General features: G+C 42.3%; 1 protein-coding gene across 3 annotated transcripts in view; it reads left to right on the top strand.

Moving 5' to 3' along the window:
* Positions 1–25,331, top strand: part of ARHGEF9 (Cdc42 guanine nucleotide exchange factor 9) — a 500,659-nt gene that overhangs the window by 87,289 nt on the left and 388,039 nt on the right. For all 3 annotated transcript variants that reach the window (XM_088445573.1, XM_088445574.1, XM_088445572.1), the window contains exon 2: positions 18,277–19,935. In XM_088445573.1, coding sequence (XP_088301699.1) covers positions 18,340–19,935 — 1,596 coding nt within the window. In that variant the 5' untranslated portion in view covers positions 18,277–18,339. The remainder of the gene's footprint in view (positions 1–18,276; positions 19,936–25,331) is intronic.

Below are 25,331 nucleotides of genomic sequence, written 5' to 3'. Positions count from 1 at the left end.
TACTACTAATTCCACCACTATAATCTATCAAGCACATATGGGAATAATTATTTGTGTATAGAGAACAAGACATTGAGGCTGATGCAGAGTTTAACGTATACCTGTTTGCGGCGCATAACTCGCATGAATTCACACTGCGCATGATGACCGAAGAGACGGAACTGGGTCGCATGAGGAATTCTCACATAGGTAAAGTTCAATGAGGGTGGGTTCATACAAATGAGTTCTATGCAAACCTGGACGTAAATTGAAATATTCCAGTTTGGAGGGGTATAGGGCAGGTGCAGCACACACTGATGACGACTTGTAGCAAACAAGGTGCAGGCGCAGATGTGGCTGTATCTAGAGATGCATAGAGCTCTGCATATGGCTGATTATATGCCTCATTTCCATGGACACTTCTTTTCATCGGTGCTCGCTCCATCTATTTCCAATTCCAACAGAATGTAAACTGAAATTAGTCTGGCTTTAGTCATTTGCAGGTTCAAGGTAGAGCATAAACAACAAGAGATTCACGGCTCCTGATAATCAAACATGGTGCTAAAACAGAGTACTGCCATGTGTCATTAACACAAAGTGGTTTCATATAAAAATACTATATTTGTTTTACCATTTATCCGTAATAAGCACACAATTCAACATACATTATAAAATGTATCTAGATACTAATAATATAAAAATCAACTATTTTGATTAATGATCAACATGAAAAGAACTACAGCTGATAATTAGTAAGTATAGCTTAGAAATGCCTCACTAAAATAGCATATATAAGCAACATCATTTAGTGGATTATAATAACCATTGAATTCTCTGGGACTGTTAGGATAGTACTCCTCTGATGTTATTTGAGTTTCTCAGGCTTAGGTGTTATATATTGGCTCAGTAGCTCCTTGTCCGGTATAGAGGGTAAAGTCCTCCGGAGATTGATATGGTTTTCAAGGGGTGAAAAAGTTCTTATATAGAATGAAACGCGTTGATGAAAGAACAAAAGGAATCCCTGTCCCAATTACCACACTACAAGCCAGGATACCGAACCCATGATACTCTCAGATCGTGCATTACAATAAAATCTCTCTTGTGTCCACACCAGAACGGACTACTGAACAGTGCACTCAGGGCCTGATTCATTAAGGATCGCTATTGCTAGAGCGTATGCAGACGGCCAATTGTTGCATACTACGCATGCTTATGATTCGCAAAACGGGAAGGCACCACTGGGATCACACAGACCACAGAGATCCATCGCAGAGTGATTGCAGGCAGTGAGCGTTTGGGGGTGATGACGGGGAAGTGGTCGGAGAAATGCAGGTGTCTGTCCGCTTGAACGCCGTTGCTTGGACATGCATAAATTAGCCAGTGCGATTGTGTACGTAGCTTGAGAGCCCACTGCGTGCAACGAGGTTAGCAATTTCTAAGTAAGGTCAGGGCTGCTGTAATTCTGCGTGAGGGGCTGATGGTCCTCGATGTTACAGATGGTTACAGAGGTTTGTAAGGTGTTACATATGTGATATAGCATCTCTATGCTGGCAGTGCGACGGCATTGCGATTGCATTCATTAGCATATTTTCGCAGCAGACCTGCGTGCGATTATGGAGCTGCGATCGCAAGAGCTGTCCTTAATGAATCAGGCCCTGAGTTTCTTACCAGCCGCTGCCAAGCAAAGTGACACTGATTGCAGGCAAGTGACTTCACCCTTTTAAAGCCATAGCAATCTGGAGGACATTACCCCTCTACTGGCTAACTAGGTGGTACTGTGCCAACATATATAACCTAAGCCTGAGAGACTCAAATAACACCACCAAAGTACTAGTCCTAGCTAACATCCCAGAGAATTGATAGGTATCATCATTCACTAATTTATTTTATGGTCCTTATATAGGCTAATTTATTGTTGCATTTTAGAAAAAGCCACATTTACTACCTAACAACTATGGTTATTTTCATGTTGATCAAATAATCAATGCACTTGGTTTTTAGATTATTAGTAAATTAATACATTTTATGTGTTCTATTTTGTGCTTATTACGAATTAATGTTACAGCTTATTTTTTATAAGGAGCCTCTTTGTATTCATGACATATGGCAGCTTCCTTGTTTTACTAGTATGTTTGATAGTCAAGTGTAGGAAATATCTTTTGATGTTTCTGTTGTTCATCCTTAACTTTTAGTAGTCTTTTCTCACAGCAGACAAGCGACTATTAAACAAGCAGCAGAGACTAATGGTAGTTTATTCAACTCGCAGTACTATATTATTTGATTGTTTTAGTTCAAGATGGAGCATAGCCTTAAAAAGTTTTATGGAAACTTTAGACTACTTCCTAGGAGCCCCTAAACCAAACATTCCAGGAATGCATCTAAATCACAATGTGACAAGGACGCACCAGCAGACTGTGCTGATTACTTTGATATGCGTCACTTGTAAATCTGTGTGCGACTGAGTCTCTGGGCCAAATGTAATAGGGTTCGTGTTTTAGTCAAAATCCAATTCGTGCCTTCTCGCATTTTTTGAAGGTGCGAGTTGGTGCCGGGACTCGCAAATGTAATAGCATGCGACCTTATGAGCTCGAGCCTACTACACTATGCGAATCTGTGCGAGTATTTCCCTATGTAAACTCACACCTTTTAATGCGACTAGCATTAAAAGGGTTCGAGTTATACAGAAGGCTTCACAGATCAGCGCGATCCGTGAAGGCTTCTGTCTGTGTGTTTAAAATTAAAAGACGTGCACACCCTCCCCAGAAGCATGACCAGCCAAGGGCTCTGTGCTGGTTTATAAAATACAGGGGCCAAAATGTGTAGGGGTGGCCCTGTATTTTAAGAACCAGCACCGGGCTATTTAAAGCCTGTCCTGTTTCTAAAAATACAGGGGCCAAAATGCGTAGGGGGCCCCGTATTTTAAGTACCAGCACAGGGCTTTTCTGATACGGTCCTGGTTGTGGAAATACAGGGGACAAAAGAGTAGGGGTTCCCTGTAATATCCATAACCAGCAACAGTCTTTTTCTAGCGGGGAGGGGGTAATGCCAAAGCCAGGAAAACCCTTTCGTCAGGTTCCCCGGCCAAAGCATATCCCCTGACCGCTAATCAGTCAATAAATGGGTCCTCCACTGCAGGGCACTCCAAGCTTAGGCTGATCGCTCGGGGCTATATATCTGGCACCCGTGGCCGATGGGTTCTGGGTTGATAGTGTATATGTGGTGTAAAAGTTAGAAGTTTAAATATTGTCTTGTGCTGTGGAACTACAGGTCCCAAGAAGCCTCCCCCGCATGCTGGTACTTGGGAGAACCACAAGTACCAGCATGCGGGGCATTATGGGCCCGCTGGTACCTGTAGTTCCACAGCAAAAGAAATATTAAAAAAAAGACAAGACACACAGTAAAAGTTTATTAAAACATACATGCACATGCACACTCACTATCACACATACTCACCTAGTATCCCTGAAGCCATCATGTCCCCTTGTCCAGTAGGAATCCAAAGGGTACCTGAAAAAAAAAAACATACTCACCTCTCCTATGCATTGTTCATGTCTTCTTCAGTCCATGTAGGCATCCAGGGGGTAAAAAAAAAACCCAGAGAAATCCTGAAACCATGCCGGACAGGAGGAAAGGTATGTTTACACATACCCTTCCTTCGCGCGAATGACCGGGGTCCACGTGAGCCCAGTCATTGCAAGAGCCAACAGCCAATCAGCAGGGGTCTCCGTCTGAGCTGCCCGGTGATTGGATGTGCGCGGTCAGCCTGTCTGCTGTCAGCCTGTCTCCTACATAGACTTCAGTAGTGTGAAATCTCCATTTATATCTATGGTGGGAACCGCTACATTGTATCCAATGATGTAACCGCAAGGTTACTTGAGGTGTACCAACTATTGTTGAGCTGCTAAATGATAGTCGCAGCAAAGCAAAAACAGATTCAGTTGGAATAGATTTGATTGGTTAATTGAAAAACTAAGTCAAACATCAGCCTGCCAATGCTTTATGTTTTGTGTCATTGTTTAAACCAGAAGTGTAGCACAACCACAGAACAACAATGAACTGTAGCCACACTCCCCTGGCCAGTTTACTGGTTATTTATAAGGGATGCCAAACACCCACATTGTACCATGAAAAAGCACCATAAAACAAATACAATCTATTTATAAGGTAAATATTGCCCAATGAGGTCCTATTAACTAGTATACTTTAAGAAAGATACATTTTTGAAAATTGCTAATAGTACAGGAATGGTGAATTGTGGGCTATATAGTCGGCATCCTGTGTTGCAGCCAGAAGGGAAGAGCTATCAACTGTCTCTTCAGGAAATAAAAAGTTAGGCCGGCACGGGGCAGTTTCCAATGCAAGGTGTGATACTCAGTCTGGTAGATTTGTTTGGGTTATCAATCAATGGGTCTTGTGATCGAACAGAGAATAATGTTAGAACAAAGTGTATACATGTTGTAAACAAGTGAATCACAATGCAGTAAGCATATATGTAAGTAGTGAGCTCTTCCATAATTCTTACCGTTGATAACCATTAACCAGAATTGGTTTTTATAGACCCTTTGCATATATTGTGGGTAGGGGCACAGAGTATAATTGTGTTAACTAGTGGCCTAATGCTAAGTGTCAACCTAGATATATAAGTACCTTTCGCAATTTGTATTCATATAGTGTGCCACCTCAAAAAATATTTACCTTTCGCAATTTAGCTAAAAGTACTAGAGAATGTCACATTTCTTTTTTGTGCGCTGTTAATATCCCTTGAGAATCACCAAACTGACTATTTCAAGATGTTGTCTTTGTCACCAGTTGAATTTGTAAGCTGCAGCTAAGGCTTCTGTTGTACATAAATGCATTATGTCACAGATCTTTGAGTAAAGGGAAGCTCTGCAACTCTGTTTTTCTGTAAAGTAAATAAAAAAACACGCGTAGGCCCCGATGCCAAAAGGTGTAGGAGCCGGTCATTCAGTCCTGGTTTCCTGCCTGCCATGGGAAACAAGTGGCTTGAGCTTGTAACTACGGAAGTGGCTTGTTTTTTCCACCTCTTAGTAGAGTAGAACATAGAGAGACTGGATGACATAATCACTGTATGGCAGAACTCTTTCACTGCCACAAGGACAAGAAAAGGGAGCACATTGCCAGTTGACCCGGTGTAGAAGGGGTTACGTGAACCATTTAGTCTCTTGAGCATTTTCTTTATTCTCTCACTTCCTTCCATTTATTTTCCTGTCTTAGGGAGAAAAACGGATACGCAGAAGCCCAGCCAGGACATCCTTAGCTTGCTAATAAAAGTGTTGTCATCCTTTGCTCACTTACTTATTCAATATATAGGAGTATGTTTTTTCACTAGGAGATAAGGAGCTAAATTTACTATACAGCGCTTCTTCAGTAGTTTTGGCCGTTATTCAATAAAAAAACCAGCTGGCTATATTTACCCCTTTCAATCCAGTGGTAAAAACTGCTTAAGTTGCAATGTCTTTGAAAAGCGTTGAAAACTAAATTTAGCCACAGGTTCTTAAGTCATTTGTAAATTATGATATATAAGATTTATCTGGGAGAAGAGGAAGTGGATTTAAGTAGGTGTACCCCACCTCAAGGCCACCTTTGCTGCTCTCTGTCCCTTATATCATCATCACAGAGCTCTATGGTCCAACCATGTCCTTATATATATTATATAAACTATTTCTGAAATATTCTAGTACTTGAAGAAATGCAGTTTTCAATATCTGAATTTTCCATTATAGTCTATACAGATTATTTTACATGACCATTTAGCAGTTCCACATGAGCATTTTGTGATCTACATCATCCTAACTAAAACCAATCCATACTGTTGTTACCAACTTTTGATGTCTTGCCTGTGGGAGAAGCCTGGAGAGGAGCTGTAGCTGATTGGGGATGGGGCCAGACACTTTGCGTCATTAGGCTACGCTCCCTGGCAGCATAATGCAGCAAATTGTTGGTCTATGAAGAGGGTTCGGTGCCAAAAATGATGCCATTCTAATATTGGCCCTGCCTCCTCACCATGGACCCGTGACTTCTGCCATTATGCCCTCCCATCGTGCTCATTTTCAGGAATTGGGTGAGATCCGGGAAGGCCGTTTATACTTCTGGGGTGTCTCCCGGACGTTCCAGGAGAGTAGGTAAGTATAAAACTATCATCTTACCTAAAACCAAATTAAGAGTGTCCTACTGTACATAGTTAATATAAAAATGTCACCTTTGATGGTGTTCAGGACATACATCATTCATACAGGAACAGATCATTTAGTAGTAGTGCGTATAGTAGAAATCAGATGTTATAAAGGGGTTGTCTTCAAAATGTCTTAGTCGTAATGTCGACATTCATCATATTGCCGTTGACCATGTCGACATTCATTATGTAGACTCTGATGAAATCTAGGCATGTTAGAATGTCGCCATTTGGTTCTGGTGGCCCAAATGTGACTTACCTTCTCATGGCAGCTGCAGTGACATCTTCCAGGTCCTGGCGGTCGTGTGGCTGTCACTTTCAGGTCCCGAGTGAAGTAGGCACTCTGGGGGTGGCGATGAGGCGATTTGTGTCATCATGGCCCTGCCCATTACTTCATTATGCCGGTAATGGTGGCATTGTGTAGCGACGATGATGTAGTTGCGCCCCCGAGCCGTCCACGTATGGTCTAATTATTGCGTAGTCCTAACACAGAATTATCTCTTAAGCAGCCTTTATTCTGTCTTTTAATTTACTATAAATATGAGTGGTACTTCTTTTGGATAGCTGCAGGTCAGACATCCACTGATGGGAGGGATGGTTGTTATTTCAACCATTCTAGTGCAAAAGTCAGATCCTGTTAGATAAACGTGTCAATGAATAAAGCCCAGTGCATGTCCATGAAAAGGTCACTGTGCAAACACTGGGCGCTGTCATACATCATTGTAGCTGCATACTGTTGACTGACCAATGCACAATCCTGACAGATTCCTAAACCCATTAACCCATTCTCCAGCAGGGGCGATGCACTAACATTGCAGACACCCACTGACTGCCTGCAGATAAAACTGTAAACACTCCATTTCTTGTTCTCTGCACTGGCACCAGATAAAAGAATAGGCTTTATCAAGCAGTGTTTCTCCATATGAAATGCTGGTACGTAGGTCTATATTAGTAGCACCCCTAAACAAATTTAGGGATCGGTAAAAAGAACAATACAGTGTTCTTTTAATCTATGGCCAATAAACCAGATTACCTTTCCCTTTGTCAACATGATAAACCTTTCACTGTCTGCCTCTCTCATGCAAAGAGAAACAAAGTAGATTTTATTTATTTAATTTGGCAATAAAAGAAGGTGTTTGGTATGATTATATTGTTTATGTCACGTGTGCATGAAGAAATTGTATTAAGAGTACTAATTACTAAGAGCAGTTATACTTTTATTTCAGTCATCTTTCACAATTGATCACATCATCCGTTTCCCACACTGAGGGGGTCATTCAGACCCGGTCGTTAGCGCCGATGCGCTCGGACCGGGTCGATGGCCCCCCACAGAGCATGCGCACAACGGCGCCGTCTCAATCCAAAGGGGGCGAGCTGTCGATGTTGATTGACAGCTCGCCCCGTTTGGAAGGCGGGCCGGGGGGGTGGCAGCCCAAACGGGGGCGTTCCCATGGCAATGCCTACCGTTTGGGGGCGGCCCCACTGACATCACTAGTGATGTCAGTGGAGAGCTTCCGGCTCTGACAGAGCCGAAAGCTTTCCGGGGCTTACGACAAGGGAGACCCTACCCTAGGGTCTCATCGTAAGCCCCGATGGTCTTGACCATCGTGACCATCACCTTAGGCGGTTGTAAGGCTGTGGGTGTTAACCCACAGCCTTACCACCGCAAAGGAGGACGTCTTGAAAATTCAAGACATCCTCCCCTCATTCAGACCGACCGCACGCTCTGTGCTACCGGCTCTGAATGAGGTCCTGAATCACAGTAATACATTTACCTGTGTGAGCACAATAGATTTGTTAAAACAATCTTGATTTGCTAATAGTATATTCCTTGCATTCATGGTTACATTGGTTTGGTTATTACACTGTGACTCTTTTTAAAGATTCCTGCATTTCCAACACATTGGCTATACCTAGGAATACTGGTATTTAGAATAAGTATATTTACTGTATGGGGTAAATTTACTAAGATTCGAGATGGTCCCGATTTTCAAGGAGATTAATCTCGCTGGGAACTCGCCAAAATTCAGGTGATTTAATCCCTTGTTATTTACCAAATTTACCAACAGGCAATTTCAGGCTAAACGAGTTGGCTGATGGTGAAGCAGAACGAGATATCTCTCCCGAGTATCTTATTTTGCAGGAGATTGCTCACCCGAGGTTGCAGTGTTTTCTCTCTGCAAATCTCTCCCGAGCTAGCAGTCTGCACATATGAGTGAGATATGTGTTGGCTGCTTGTGTGTTAAGACTTGTTAAAAAGGGTTAAATGTTTTTTTAAAAAATGACGTGAGGTTCCCCCCCCCCAAAAGACTAACCAGCCCCGGGCTTGGCAGCCTGTCCTGGTTCTTAATTTACAGGGAAAAAAATGTGTAGGGTTCCACTGTAAATTTACGAACCAGCAACAGGCAGCAGGGACAGAGCTGATTTTAAATATACGGAGATAAAAAATGGCGTGAGGTTCCCCGTATATTTAAAACCAGCCCTGGACCCTTTCTAGCAGGGGGCTGATGCCACAGCCAGAGGTGCCCGTTCACCGTGCCCCCCAGCCGCAGCATCAGTCCTGACCGCTAGTCAGCCCAGGCCAGGGATCCCTGGGGAGTTGAGTACCCCTCCAATAAAGGGGTACCCCTCTCCAGGGCACCCCTGGCCTAGGCTGATAGCCTGGGGCTATCCCTGGCACCCTAGGGCGGTGGGTGCCGGGTTGATAGTGTATGTGTAGTGAAAAAGGTCTATTTCACCCCCTAGCGCTTCCCCAACACCACATGCAAATAGGTGATAAGGCAAAAAAATTGAAAATTTATAATCACCGTAAAACAACTCCACTTGTTATGGGACCATATAACCATAAAAAAGAGTCTTGCAGTCTCTAGTAATAATAGGACTTGAGTTTTCTTATCCTCCAATATTTTAGTGCGCTGGTCACAGCAGAGTATCACATATGGGGATAAAAAAATACAGACATAGTGTAGATCCAAATAAAATAGAATGTAATTTTAATTATAAGTTGCACTCACAAATAACAAGTAAAAAACGAACATGTAGAAATCCATACAGCATGGCACAGCAGCAGCATGTACGAGAACTCCCTCCTTAGATTCCTTAGATGGTAGAAAACGGAATTGCAAAGATGACTGCTCCGGATGCAGTATTATGCCACAAGGTAACACAGGTACAGCCAAGCCTCCTCCAGTGATGGATATCGTCCTTAGAGCCCACGCTTAACGCGTTTCAGACCTCTTGGTCCTTCCTCAGAAGCGTATTAGTGGCTCATCCATACAGCATATAATTACCCTACCGAATTAACCTAACATGCTAACACATTGCCGCTAATCGGCAGTCATTAGTGTGTGCGCATGCGCACTCGTAAACGTGTCCCTGAAGTAAGATGGCCGTGCGTTTCACCCAGCAGGAAGTCGTCATATCATGCGTTCCACGACCTCCGCGAACCCGGAAATAACAAATTCCTTGCGTTCCAAGCTGCTTATAACGTGGAACTTCACACGGGGATCAGATTTAAACATCCAATAACCTCCATATAGCTATGAGTAATGCATATAATGCGTTCCAGAAACATAAAATATAAAAATTCATGATCCTCATGATTATCCCATCCCACGATAAGGATGACCTCCATATTGATTTAAAACGTCTTTACTCATTGATCCCATCAGGGAGACGGCATAGTGTCCATAAATAACGTCCATATATAGATGAAAAATATACATATATAAAAGAAGCAAAAAATAAAAATTAAAACAAATAAAAATTGCAGAGAATTAAAACGAGTAATAACACATATAACAGAATAATATCAATGTAAAAAACACTTCAATTCGAAGTCACCATTCAATCCCCTGGGTACAAGGGTCTTTAATTGATGAATCCATTTCATCTCGGATTGGGCCAGCCTTTTCTCTAGATCTCTAGTACGCCATTTAGGCATAATGACCTGTATGCCTAAAACATTCTTTATATGGCATTCCTGTGAATTATGCAATTGTTTAAAATGTTTAGAGACTGTATGGGTCTCCAATCCTTTACGTATATTATAAATATGTTCTGACCATCTCGTCTTTATGCACCGGCTCTCGCGCATGCGCAGTGGGGGTCCGTCAACCCGCTTGCGAGCGCTATGCGCTCGCAAGCGGGTCTGAATCAGACCCTGAATACATACAACCATAAGTATTAATAAAAATAAAATAATGTAATAGTGATCCCGGCTGCGATCCCATTAACCAAAAATAAAGTATTGACACGGAACCCCAGATGAAAGACCCACCAACACCCCACTAATTAATCTAATGAAATTGGTTGGTCCTGCGCTGCTAGTCTGGTTAAATACCACGTTGAATTTTTAAGACTGTGGTGGACTTGTAGTCTTACTGTTAATGGCAGGGTGTTTACGTAAGACTCCCAGGTCATGAATATTCTGCTCTCATATTCCTAAACAAAAGCATTTCTATCCAATCCATCCTAAATAGGTTATTCATTTTTTTGAGAAACAAAGGTATTTGGGGGGGATCTGCAGCAATCCACCCCTGTAAAATAGTCTTCCTCCCTGCAGCACTAAGCGCTAGCAAGAGTTTTTTCCCTGCTTTTGTAATTCTGAGATCTGGATTAATAATCCCTAATATTGCCCATTACCTCCTATCAACTTTTATGTTTCTTTGGATAAGGCTTTGCAGTAACAGTTTATCATACATGTGCATTATGGCCTGTTTTGTTTTCCATTCTTCTGCAAGTCTAGAATTGTACTGTGATGTATTCCTACATCACGCTGAATCAAATTGTTCCTCCCTCCCAATTTCCATGCGGGAAAAATGAATACTATGTGTAGCAGCTATTGATTCTCACTTTATTATAAGGTATTACCTGAACTTCTACTATCCTCTTCATGAGATGATTAATGAGTTTTCTCAGTTTTCTTAGCACTGTTTTAGAAAAGATCACTGTCGGCAATATTTTGACATATCTTTGCCCGGACATGTCTCCACAGTTACATGCCTGCTTTTCTGTTCAGTTAGTTAATTATATTCAGGAAGTGGTGATATTTATAGGAACATGAGATGATTTCAGTAGCTGGGAGTATATTAACATTTTATCATCAATATATAAGAAGATTATAAAGTCAGGGGGATTTCAAGAGAGGATGGGGCCCGTCTGCAGTCTCTGTCCGGGGCCACCTCTTCTCCGGCGGCCGCACTGGTAGACTCTGGGCACTAGAGTGTGCCCAGAATCTACAGCGCATTCGCAGGTCACCGGGAAAATGACACCGTGGGCATTTTCACGGTGTTTTCCCTACTGCGCATGCGCAAAACCCTGGGAAAATGGCAGCAGTAGCCATTTTTCAAGCTATTTTGACCGCTGACACTGGCGCTGTCATGGTAAATAATAAAACTATGGGTGCAGGGTGTGCTGTGTGGGCCCCATGGACACAGGGACCCATGTGCCCCACACCCATTATAAAAATGCGATTGTATAAAGCATATTTGCAGACTTTCTAGCTGCCCCGTCTGGCATTGGCATAGGTGGGTGGTGTGGGAGGTGTGGCAGCGCTTTGCCTCATTGTGGCCCCACCCCTGCTATTCAGTGCTGATATTACAGGCTTTGTAATGAGGGGGCGGGGCTACGATGATGCAAACGCTTCATCGCCTCCCTCAGGCAGCCCACGTTTGCTCAATAAGTGGATGGCTGCTGTGTGGGCAGCTATGGGGCGTTGAGTGCGAACATGTGGCATCCATCTCAGGGGGACTTGTTTACTCTTACGGGGCGGCCGAGAGCGGCACCCGATATTCGGGACCCTCCCAGCTCTTCCGGTAGAGTAGGCAAGTATGATATACAGAGGAATTGACAGCAGGAATTAACCGACTGGTCCAACTAGTCAGCCCATGTCAGTGATTTTAGTTCTTATTACTTTCATGGAGAGAGCTTCTGTTTGTTTTCATCATCTCACACCTCACCTGAGGAGATTGTTGTATGGAGCTTCTTCTAAATATTACATTAAGGTTACTCTGTCTCCCTTCATTCAATTTCAGAGTATATTCTCTCCTTCTAGAAGAGTATGGTAATCAAAGCTTTACATAGTATCAAGGGATTAGGCTCAACGTATAAAAGATGAGTCTCCACCAGGTAATACAAAATAACAAAGCTGTATGGGGTAACAACCCAAATATACACTAAGGATACTGGCGATATACCTTCCTACCTATACCTTCTAAAACCTGCCTATAACCTCTAAGATTTACACTATTTGCGTATGCAGTCATACAGTAAAATAAAGACCTTAGACCTTGAACATGTGTTTCCAAAGCACAAAGTATTATTCAACCAAAGGACAGATAATACAGGCTGTGATCTAAGTACAATTTAGCGCAAAGAAATTATACAGACCCAAGATACAGTCATACATACGCAAGCGCTCTGGGACCAGATTCCGGCATCAGCAAGAGACCGGGCATGCGCCCGGCGTCTATTCTCTGGCGGTGACCGGGTCACCGCATGTTTCTCCACCCGCGGGACACTGCGTCCTGCGGGTGAGAACGGCTCCCGCAGGCTGTTAGGGCAGGGCGCTTTTTGCCCTCCTCCTGGAGGGCAGGGTGCTTTTTGCCCTCCAGAAGGAGGGCAGGGCGCCGCGCCCCGCTAAAACAGCCTAGCGGGAACGCTATAAAATATACATTATCGTGGAGAACATAAGGGATAGAATGCATCATTATCATTAAACACATTTCCCTTGCAAACAGTCCTATTTCAGGCTCTTCCATCTGGTACATGCAAGTTTCTGGTTGTATTATAATTTCTTTGGTGGAACTCAATGTATAACGATACCTAAAGCTTCTCCCATTAGATATAATTGAGCGTAACAGATCATGATTCGTAGATTCAATATCAGCTCTCAGTGAGAAAGTCATTGTCTGATTATTCCCCGTCACTTCCCAATTCCCTGGTTTATTGGGGCTGGTTATGTTCAAACACAAAAGTGATCTATCTGCTTGGAATTGGTATAATTTGAAATGAGGTGGTCTGGATGAGAGGAATTTTCCATCCAAGATTTTCCCTTTTTGCAATTCTAAAATTTTCGTGGTATTCAGTGGAAATGGCACCAACCCTACATTATGTTGACCCTGTGGCACATGTGAGCACACCCAACAATCAGTTTGATTTAAAACTTTGCCTGTCATGCTAAGATAATCCTCTAGAGGATACCCACACCAGTACGGGTTATATTTAGGTTGATACCTTTGGATACAGTTCTCATCAACTAGGGACCCACAAAACTCACAAATACAGGAATCTTCAGACGATAAACCTCCACACCGTTCCCGAGTATCTGAAATAACAGCTCTTTTAACAATTACAGTACTAAGATTGGTCAAACACTCCCCTGATTGGCATAGCACTCTTCCTGACATCACTCCATCAGCGCTGCCATCAGCTCCCATCTCCTCTATTGGTCCCCCGACACAGAAACCGGACATTCCCGAACCAACCAGGATGGTGAACACTCTAGAAGAGAATATGAAAATGAACACAGCAGGCCAGTCCAGTGTCACAACAAAGACCTTTTACATTTTACCATCCAGATAGATTAATTCTGAACTAACTAGTTTGAACTTTATTTTGATATGTCAGGATGTGGAAAAAATATCCTAATTGATTGGCCAGCTTTCAGAAGTGATGACTATATTTACGCAGCACGCTATAGTTGATTGGTCAAAAATACAATTACAGGAGTTGTACTGTAATCACCAGTACCCCTCATCTCTAGAGTCTGAAGCACATGGACAATGCAACAAAGAAACAAGGGGTCTTTAATATGTTGCTTTCATGAAATACAAATAAAGAAATATCCATATGCAAATTAAGAATTCCTCTAATAAGTATTAACTTTCGGGTTATTCAATTTAAATGTAGGCGTTATTACATTATCACAATGATAAATGACCTCTGTTAATGTTTTATACATATCAATATATGCAATGTAATGCATACAAGCAAGTTACAGCCTCAGAGAAAGTGAAATGAGAAGGTAATTGTGTCTGCAGAGCTCTGGAATCAATACCTAGTTACTTAATCTGCCCATTACACAAATTGATACAGATGTCCATCTGTCAATTAAACCGGCAGAAAATTGGCTGTGTGTGGTCATCGACCGGCCACACTACCTGGACCCTAGCTTGCTGTGACTGAGTTGCTTGAGTTTATCAGGCTGACTTTCATACTCCACCATCTCCCCACTATCAGTTATAATCTCCACAGGAACCAAAAAGAAATAATTCAAAATCATATTAGCAATTATTATGCTACAGTCTGTACCACGATTAATTGCTGTTAATCATTCATCTTTTACTTTTTTTTAGCCATATTTAGTTTTTATACAGGCAAGACCTAACATTCACCTACATTTCATTAGCTTAAAGCATTCATCAACATTTATTGACTATACAATTTTAGTATTTACTTTATAAATTTGCACATGCAACACCTTTTGCTAGTATACAGTATATATTAATATAGGTTTATTATTTAACCTAAACTTTGATGCAAAGTTTATCAGCTGCTGTAGAACATTATTTTGACATTTGTGTATCCCATTTATACATACAGTATATTTACTTTTTTAGTTGTATCTCTAAGTAATATATATGTAGGGAGGGGATCAGTATGAGTTACCGCCGGACGCATGCCCGGCGGTTCTAATGCTGACGCTGGAAGACCGGCGGTACTAATTCCGACAGGTAAGTATTTTCCTATTCACTAACCTAACCCCCCCCAACCCTAACCCTCCCTTAGGGGTGCCTAACCCTAACCTCCCCCCCAAGTACCTAACCCTAACCCCCTGTAAGTGCCTAAACCTAACCCCCCCTTCCCCGCAGGCTAAGCCTAAGTCTCCCGAGGGGGTGCCTAACCCTCCCCTCCCCCAGGGGGTGCCTAACCCCCCCTTCCCCTAGCCTAACCCTACCAGGGGGTGCCTAACCCTAAGTCCCCCCCCGGGAGCCCATAACCTAGCCCTCCCCCCCGTGGCTGTCCGCACCCGGCTTACCTTCGATCGGGATGCCGGGCGTCGGGCTCCCGGCGTAGGTAAAGTGACAGGCATCAGGATTTCGACGCCTGTCATGAGACCCTTGCCGGGATTAGACAATCTGGATGCCGACAGTCAGCATTTAGACCGTTGTCATTCCGACTTCATACCATAGGGAGGACTATGCACTTGCAGTTCTACGGAAACAACAAAAAAATTTTTCAGGACGACAATCCCACCTGTCATGTTTCCATGGCAAATCTGGGCTGGTATACAGAAAATTCAGTAATCTGAATGTACTGCCCAGCTCAGAGTCCAGATCTTAACCCCACAGAGAAGCTCTGGGACGAACTGGAGCAATGGGTGCGTTCTAGGAAGACTCGACCTCGTTCAGTGTCACAGTTGGTCACTGTACATAAGGCGGAATGGCTGCCCCCTACATACACACATGGGGGGGGAAGTAGAACACGGGGTGCACCCCCTCCTCTTCCCCACCCTGTCCGGAGCCTCTATTACCCCTCTCCATAGCCTTGGGGGCACCAGTGCATGATCCCCCCGCAATACACACAGCCACTTCCTGCACACAGATACATAGGACATGTACATACTGCACAAGCACTGATCACAAGAGGGAGGTAGATTGCCAGCTCTTCAGTGATCAGTGCCTGCGCAGTATGTACATGTCCTGTCCCCAAGCTCTCCTCACATGCACAGCAGCACTGTACTACCAGCATACACACTGTTACTAATGTAGCCACCATCATTACCTACAGGATGTGCTGCCAGCCTGCAGGAGGAGGAAGCCGGCGGGGAGGAGTCGGAGGCACAGTGCAGAGGTGGGAGGTTCAATAGAGAAGGCTAAGATTGGGGAGGGAAGCACAGCGAGAGTCCAAGGGAGCGGGGAGTGGCAGGCGGACACAGGGATTCTGGGAGCTGTAGTTCTCGCATCCATCTACAGGCAGTCGGTCTGTACCCAGCGGGGTTAGGAGGCGCTTCCAGCAGCAATAGTTTGATGAGAATCTGCCAGTGGCAATTGGTTCAGAAGATGCCACCAGTGGTGATGATTGGCTGCTGCGGCACTGCACACTGCAGGAACCGCTGAGTTTTGAAAACTGGTTCCCCAACTTCCGCTGTAGCGCGTAAAACTCTATGGCGCGTATTTTGTGATCACATATATATATATATAACAGCCAAATCTCCAGCACTCACTAAGAAAACAAATCATCTGGTGCTTGCTCCGGTGCCCTCCATGGAGTATAATCCCACACGCAGTCGATTAAACAATGGCGGCACTCTGGCATCTTTCAGATGCAAATCAATCTTTATTCCAACGTTTTGGGACAATGCCCCTGATGACGGGCATTGTCCTGAAACGTTGGAATAAAGATTGATTCCTTTTGCATCTGAAAGATGCTAGAGTGCCGCCATTGTTTCATCGATATATTATACATATTATATATATACATATAAATATATATATAATATATACAGTGTGTGTATGTATATATATATATATATATATATATATATATAATATACACACACTACCAGATGTCCGGTTCTAAAGTGAAAAGATGCAGCATGTATTACTAAAGGGATCGGCATATGCCCGGTCACCTCAGTCTGTCCCCGCTCAGGCCTGAACCCTCTCTATCCACTGCTCTGCTTTGTTGCATCTCACCCCCCTCTCTGCTGCTCTCTCCCGCTCCTACACTCCTTCCTGCCCCCATCCTGCTGGCTTTGTCTCTCCGCCTGGTTTATCCCACCCAGTCCCGGCGGCACAGTCATCTTCTCTGGTACTAGTTCATTCCCGTCTCCTTAACAGTGTGAGCCATTGGGTCGTGTTCCAACTGTGCATGCATGTTGGAGACAGGACAGACCTTAGCAAATTTTTTTTTATATATATATATGGCATGCACCAAATAGAGTCATATTTAAGAGTGTACAAGTGGTAACAGTATGTATATGATATTGCTTGTACCAAAAAGAAAAAGTAGTGATGCTTATCTGTTTATCTGTCAAGCGATTCCTAGATAAGTAAATACCCTTCTATAGACAGTCTGGCATGTGTCTCATTTGAACATGGATGATGCCATCACGGTTCCGGTATATCGATACGTATTCCATACAATACCCATTGAAGGAAAAATATATTCTGGTTTTAGGATAATGCTTTCTCTCTGTACAGATTTTGAGGAATTTTAGCGAGTTGTGTGTACAATCTCTTTCAATGCTATCATATTTTTGGGCCACTTGGCCAGCCCATATGTCCAGTAATATCATGCCCATCTACTGTCACCTGGCATTTTGGGGGCACTGCATAAGGGGCACCACTACTGTGGGCTCTGCATAAGGGGCATTACCACTGTAGGCACTGCATAAGGGGCACTACCACTATAGTGGGCATTGCATAAGGGCATCTACTAATACTGTATGGAAATAAGACTGACAAGAGTGCACTGGGAGATGAGACTAAAGAGGAGTTGACTTCTCTAACTTCAATGAAGGTGCCTGCTTTCATAGAGTTCACCTAAGTCCTAAGTAAAGATTTTATTATATTCATATCTAATATTTCCATTGGAGGTATTCAAAGGGAATTATGAAATAGGATTAGAGTGCTTTAAATCGCCTATTAACTTTGTTAGAATTATAACGTGAAGCATATGGGTAAGTTTATGGGTACATTTATAATAAAAGTGATGTAATGTGAAAGTCACTAATTAAGTGAATATGTCAATTTCAAATGTTGGCATTATATATAGTTACGGTAGATAATTCTATGTACATTGTGGAACATATAATCTATAAAACAAGTTTCAATCATGCTTTGTGATGTAATATGCCATATAATTAGAGTAATTGTTTATGGGGTTTGTTTGCACATAATTGCATGTCAGTAAATCACAGGTCGAACAATCGTACACGGCACAGGTAATCACTTCTGCTTAGTTGGATGTACAGGTGCTGAATCTCTTGTTAAACTAATTATTAGCTCTACGCTCCAATTGTTTATTGTCAATTAACATTCAGTGATAATGATGTTTATCCTATTATATTTCTTACATTTGCCTTTTTTTTTTTTTAGCTTTCTTCTATAGCATTTCCACCTCACGGTTATGGGATGTGGTGAAAAGCAGGACAGCGAGCAATGGAAGTTATAAATGGCGATATAAAGAGCCACTCTGATGTAATCCTCAATGGTTACATGAACAAAAGCTTTCAGGTTTACCCCAAGGAGAATATTACAGACAATATGGCAATTTGTGAACTTGATCACTGTGACGTGGGTGGGGTTTCCACCCAGCTTGAGACAGATCATAACACTCATAGATATGAAAAGAAAGCTAAAGGAACCCGCATCTGGAGCTTTGTGAGTAGACGGAGAGCCAACTCGGGGCGTAGCAAGAGGCCACAGTCTATGATACTCACAAGTGAAATTAGTGAGCCCAAGCCTAAGCTGTCTTTCATGGACAAAGTGAGATCTTTTAAAAGATTACGTTCTGCAACTTTCTCCAAGAGTTCAGTAGTACAAAATTCCAAGCCAAAGGCCCAAAGTCATCAATCAGAGGATATAGAACTTACTATCCCAAGTGCTTTGTTCAGAACAAGGAAATATGTGGATGGACAAAGACCATACAGACATTCCTACGCAGGTTACATTGATGACCTAGACTCCTCTTTTGAAGATGTAGAATTAAATATTAGCATCTCTGAATGTATCTCCACTGAGAACAAGTGGTTAAGGGATATCAGTGTTGGAATGAATGGCAAATCTGAATTCATAGACAATGAAAGCATGGCTAGCAGTCGTAGACATGCACTTATGAACACTAAGAGCTCAACTATTGCTGAAGGAGAGCTCCAAAGAAGAGGACTTAAAATTCCACCAGAACATCGCAGGGGCAGGAGTTCATATATGTGGAGCTATCTAAAGGGTATTTCACTAGCCAACAAAGATAACTCGAAGGGGCTTGATAAAATTCCACGTAATGCATTCCAAAATATAGAGAACACAACAGAACATTTTTTCTCTGCTGAAACACAACAAAGGTTTGAGGACAGTGTTGATGTGGGTAAAACATCTGATACTGCCAGTGGAGGCAAATCCAAAAACTTAAGTGGAGTCTTTAAGTTTTTCAGTAACATGGCAGTAGCAGCTAGAAAATGGAGAGGCTATTCCAGGTCATCTACATCAGAGGATCAGGTTTCTCAATCAACTCCACACACTCCCAGATCACAGAACTCCTCTGTCAAAGAACCTCTGGTCATTGAAAATGAGAATGCCTTGACTTTTCCTTCAGAACTCCCTCAGTCTCCAAATTCAGACTGGTGGGAAAGTCATGCCCAGGATAATCTATCAGTACAGGACACATCACCCCTTCCTGCAGAAAATGTAGAGCCAGGTGACCCAGTGTGCGAGGTTACACAAACAATTGATGATACAATACATTTAGACAATACCTGTAGCATGGATGAAGTTCATCAAGGTTCCTTGCAAGCAAAATTTTTATTGTTGCAGGCTGTGGAACATCATAGTGCTGTTGGTTCTCATATAAGCTCTGACACTTCCTCTGATAATTCTCAAGAAGAAACTATAGATGAATCACAGCTGGATGGTGTTTTTGAGAGAAATCCTGAAAACTCTTTTATGTCTCAATCAAGTCTCCCTGAAACACATGATGATGATGTATTTGAATGCAGTGAATCTCATTTTAGTTTGTCAACAACATCATCTTGTGAAGAGGTAATGTTTTATTAAAACCCTTGTCAATCTCTATTTTTTATTATATTTTATATATATATATATATATATATATATATCAGAGTAAGTCCTCATTTATTCATTAAAGGGATCTATCTGTCTGTCTATCTATCTATCTATCTATCTATCTATCTATCTATCTATCTATCTATCTATCTATCTATCTATCTATCTATCTGTCTATCTATCCATATACAGAGACAGGAAAAAACCCTGACATAATGCAACATATCGGGTGCAATATGTCGTCAGGTAGGATAACATATCCAAACATCAAGATAATTTAAAAAATAGGACACTCACCAGTCTTCACTGGATTGTTGGCTGTTATGGAGGTTATGACCAAGGAGTGAAACATCAACCATCTTTTTATTTAGGTGATTATACCTGTACATGGTGAATAATTAATATTTTTTTTTTTTAAAGAGAAGAGTGTGAGTGCCCCCTATACTTTGAATAATAATAATAATAATAATAATATATAAAATCCACATTATGTTAGCAATGTAATTCAATGTCTGGGTGCAAAGACACAGTAGTGATATGAACTGCTTCCATCTCTGAATCAGGCCCATAGGCAGAAATACACTATTTTTGTGTGCGCCTCTTTTTTTGTAATGTATGCATATTTTTCTACTAACTCTACTTCATCCACATTGTTATATATTATATATTAGACAAATAAATTCTTATTTAAATCTTCTTTTATACCTATTTAAAAGTCTAATGTTCTCCAAGTTGTAGCCCAAAAGGAACTGTAAATCATACAGATTTACTTCAGGCAGTATATTATAAGGGCACAGTCATATATATATATTAAGGCTGCATCTAAAAAAACTGATTTCTCCATAGAGAATTCCGAAGGGGGGGTCAGGATGTTTAAGGGGCTACACCTCAAAAGCTATAGGTGGTACTGAGTTGAAATTTGGTAGGGGCGGGTAGAACTGTCGCACGGTGCTGCATGCCAAATTTCAGGGCATAAACATAAAAAATGAGGATTTGGGAGTAATCTAAAGCTCCAACTGTCACATTTTTCTGACATTCTCAATTAGGACAACTTTTCGCTGTAGTCAATGGAGGTTTTTTTGGGAAGGCAAAACTCAGGGTAGGTGGCAAATTTAGACTTGGGGTTTGTTTTATTAGTAGCTATTGAGCCAGGGTACGTGCTTTTTGGGGTTCAGGTAAATTAGAAAGTTACAGTTTTTAAACTATTACCTCAAGAATGCGCCATTGTAGAGATAGGACTTTTCAACTTGTTGCGCAGCCTCAGTAGGAGCCTCCAGCAGGTGTAGTCATAGTGGCTTCACTTGGGTGCAGCAAGATGGCCGTCGTTTGTGGGCGGTAGCGGGGGCTGGGACCGGTGGCAGGAAGCCAGCGTTTGCTGTGGCCGGGATGCAGGGGAGAGGGGGTAGGGGTTAGCGGGCATTAGCTGCGGGACGGTAGCGGGCGTTAGCGGCAGCAGTGCGGGCGGCGGTAGTGCAGGCGTTAGGACCCGGGGAAGGTAGCAGCACACAGAATGCAGGTTCGGATCTGGTAGATCCATGATACCTGCTTCAGTGTTTAATTTAAAAAAAAATGGCGTGGCCCGGCCCCCCAGAAAACAACCAGCACCGGGCTTTGGAGCCCCAGTACTGGTTGTGCTAAATACAGGGGACAAACGACGTAAATACGGGGAACCCCTGCATCATTTGTCCCCCATATTTTGGCAACCAGGACTGGTTCTGAAAAGCCTGGTGGTGGTTGTACTTAATACAGGGGACCCCCACGTTGTTTGTTCCCTGTATTTAGCACAACCAGTACTGGGGCTCCAAAGCCCGGTGCTGGTTGTCCTCTAGGGGGTCTTCTACGACTTTTTTTTGTTTTTGAACACATTAAATTTTTAACAGATGCGTAGATGGATCTCACTGCTGCATTTGTGCATCTGTGACTTATTAATTTGATTTTCTCAGGTGCATACGCACTACCAGTGAGCCCTCTGTCGCCCACTGATGCCCCCTTTGCACTGCACCGCTGCCACTGCTCTGCACCACCGCTGCTGCCGCTACCCCACACGCCTACAGCTTTCTCGCACTCTGCACCTCCCAAACCAACCTCCTGTGTGCTGTCCACTCTTCCACCTGTGTTAGTGTACCATTTTGTTGCCCTTCTCCCCTGCAGATGGCCCGTTTTGCTCATCCAAACCCTGATAGTTAACATATTTTAAAAAAGCTATGAAATTCCATACACAAAAAACCTTACAGTTTCACATGTCCCATTAATGCTGCTTAGACATGATCTGAAATTTCACAAAACCTATTGATTTTCTGCTACTCAAACTTCAAAAAGCAATGAAATTACGATCATTAAGGCTGACGCCTTAATGGACATGTTCCTTGCGCAATACAGATATGGTATGTCATCACACCCTGTGTGTATTCCAATGAGCACAAATTCTGTGAATTAGCAGCTCCACCATCTTGTGAGTGACAGCAATCTTATTCTGTGAGAGTGCTGAATCTGCAGTTAACCACATGGTATGATGGCATACCATATCTGTATTGCGCAAGGAACACGTCCATTAAGGCGTCAGCCTTAATGATCGTAATTTAATTGCTTTTTGAAGTTTGAGTGGCAGAAAATCAATAGGTTTTGTGAAATTTCAGATAATGTCTAAGCAGCCTTAATGGGACGTGTGAAACCTTAAGGTTTTTTGTCTATGGAATTGTAATTATGGCAGGAAGAAGCTGGAATACAGTTGACCCCGAGTTGATCACAGTTTGGCCGTAATTGCGTCATCATTATCAGTGCAGACTTGTACCAGCCCTAACTCTGGTGCAAACGATCAGTCTGAAAACTGGTGTGTTTATGCTAATGTCCAGCTTTGCATAGCGCCCTGTACTTACGTATGCTAGTTCTGAACATGCACAGTGTGAAAATAGGCAAGATACACTCCACAAATGTGCCTAGATCCAACTATTCATCAGCCCACATATGGCAGAGCTTCAATACCTTAAAACCTTTTTTTTTTTTTAAAAAAAACAGATTTTTATTGTGGCTTTAGACAATACAACGTGTATTGGTGCATACACATGGTCAGATGTGTCAGTTCAAAATTTTCGTTGAACGATTTCATCAACGATTTGAACGATTTCATCAACGATGAACGATTTCTGGCAGTATTAAAATGAATTAAATCGTCCAAATCTGTCTGCAAACACAGTCGATGTCAAATCTCGTTATCTGACATGCGGGCACGCGCATCGTTGGTCGATGCATGCCCTACATGTCAACAATATGAATGATTGAACAATTTTTACAATTGTTATCGTTCATATCTTTAAGAAAATCTGACCATGTGTATGCAGCTTATGTTGCATCACAAAGTGTATCAGAAAAGGATACTATTTCTGCCCATACATAGGGCCATATCATAATTGTAGACTGTTGTCAGGAAGCCACATAACAGTTATTATAAGATGAAACATGTAAAACATACTGTAGCAATAAGGCTCTATGCGTGATATACAAATGAGTGCATTAGAATGTAACTGCCTGCACTATCTACTAATAGTAAAAGTAAACAATCTTAGCAACATCAGCAGCTACTACTGCTCATCCAAAGCTCAAAATGAAGATCAGCAGTCCATCCACGAGGACATATTGTTTAGATATGAGGTGTATGGGGGAGTATATGTAATAAGTGTATGTTTCCCCAAAGAGAAGGTCAGAATGGGAGTAGGCGGACATGGCTAAAAGTTGGGTTTGCAGAGGGTGGTGTGTTGGAAGCCTTTGTTGAGGGCCTGCTTAGTTGTCAGTGGTAAGTTGTAAATGCATTTCCCCTAGTCCTGAAACAATGTTGGTGTCAGGGTTTATTTATTAAATGTTGTTTTCGGCCAGTCCATTTTAACAAAAATACCAATCTGGCCATATCTAATGTTGATTGGGTATTGTGAATCTGCTGTTGATTTACGTACAACAGCGCCAAAATGAACAATCATTCTTTTGGCTTGGCTGGGAATTCTGGTTTGCTCAGTAGGAGGGTAAAACCTAAGATGTTGTTGCCACAGCTGGTCATCTCACCACAGAGCTGTGGTATATTTTGACCAGAAACTATGTAATAGGTCCGTGTCAATAGCAGTTCACTTCGGGTCCAAATTATGGTCTGAATTTTTAAGGCATTTCTTGGTAGCTACTAGCTGAAGTGTTAGTGTGTATGGAGAATATCTGCTGCCTCTAAGCTTGGGAACTGTGTACATGTAAAACAATGAGATGAAACTCAAAGAACTTATCTTACATGTCTTCAAAATAGAGGACTCAGCAGCAGCAGTGCGATATCTCCAAAATATTGCAGCTGCTGAGCCCTCTAATTTTAATAAATTTAAAATAAGTCCTTTGAGTTATCTCATTGTTTATTATGTGAATCATTGCTGTTTTAGTGATTATTGTTATGATCTGTGGCATCACATTTATTTAGTGTGCCTTACTTTGTTTGAATTTATAGTATCTATCTATCTATCTATCTATCTATCTATCTATCTATCTCACTGATCCTCTTCAATCACCATAATAAAGCATGAGGATTTAGTTCATATTTTGATCAAAACATTTAAGCTTTCAGCCTGCCATCAAAGTACCGCAATTTTCTGCATATCCTACTCTATCACTCAGAATTAGAAAGCTAACAATTGCTATCACATTAGAATTAAACTTAAGATGTACTTCTTGGTTTGAAGCTCATCTGCTCACAGGCTTACCTATATATATCTATAGGAATATTTGCTGAAAGTGGCCTTATGTTGTAGGCATGCCACGCCATCAGAGTCCCTGTAATGGACACTGTAGATCTTAAATCAGGACAGTTGGCTGCGTTCTTCTAACTGTTCTTGCAGTGTTCACTATACTAAGAACAATTACTATTTATCATTATTCTGGACTATTGGGGACCTATTTGGATAAGGCATAGGCACTATTCAGCTTTTGAAAGCTTAGTGTAAATGTAAACTCTAGACCTTCATCCTCCCATCCAGCCCCAATATTAAATGAAAAGCTCCCATGTTTAATATAGGCCTCAATCCCATCAACCAGCCCCAACACTGAATTAAAACCATTTACACATTATAAATTGGTCTATTTTCAGTGGTGTCACTATGGGGCTGCGGGTCGCACGGGTGACACCATCCAATTAGGTGACACCAAAATAGCAGAGCTGTTCTACTATCTTGGTGTCACCTCCTCGGATTGTGTCTCCAAGTGGCGAGCAGCGGTGATGGCGTGAGTCATCGACTCCACACCCCCATGTCCTGAGAGACTGGGGGCTTCCCAGCAGTTTCCGGAGCACTGGGCAAGCCCCCAGCATGACGACAACAGGGGTGTGATACGCGGCCATGCCCCTGAAGCAG

Source organism: Taudactylus pleione, unplaced genomic scaffold (genome assembly GCF_031769625.1).
Source record: "Taudactylus pleione unplaced genomic scaffold, aTauple2 ptg000381l, whole genome shotgun sequence".
NCBI classification, from domain to species: Eukaryota; Metazoa; Chordata; class Amphibia; order Anura; family Myobatrachidae; genus Taudactylus; species Taudactylus pleione.
The sequence above is the reverse complement of the archived record's forward strand: the minus strand, read 5'-3'. Positions and strand labels throughout refer to the sequence as shown.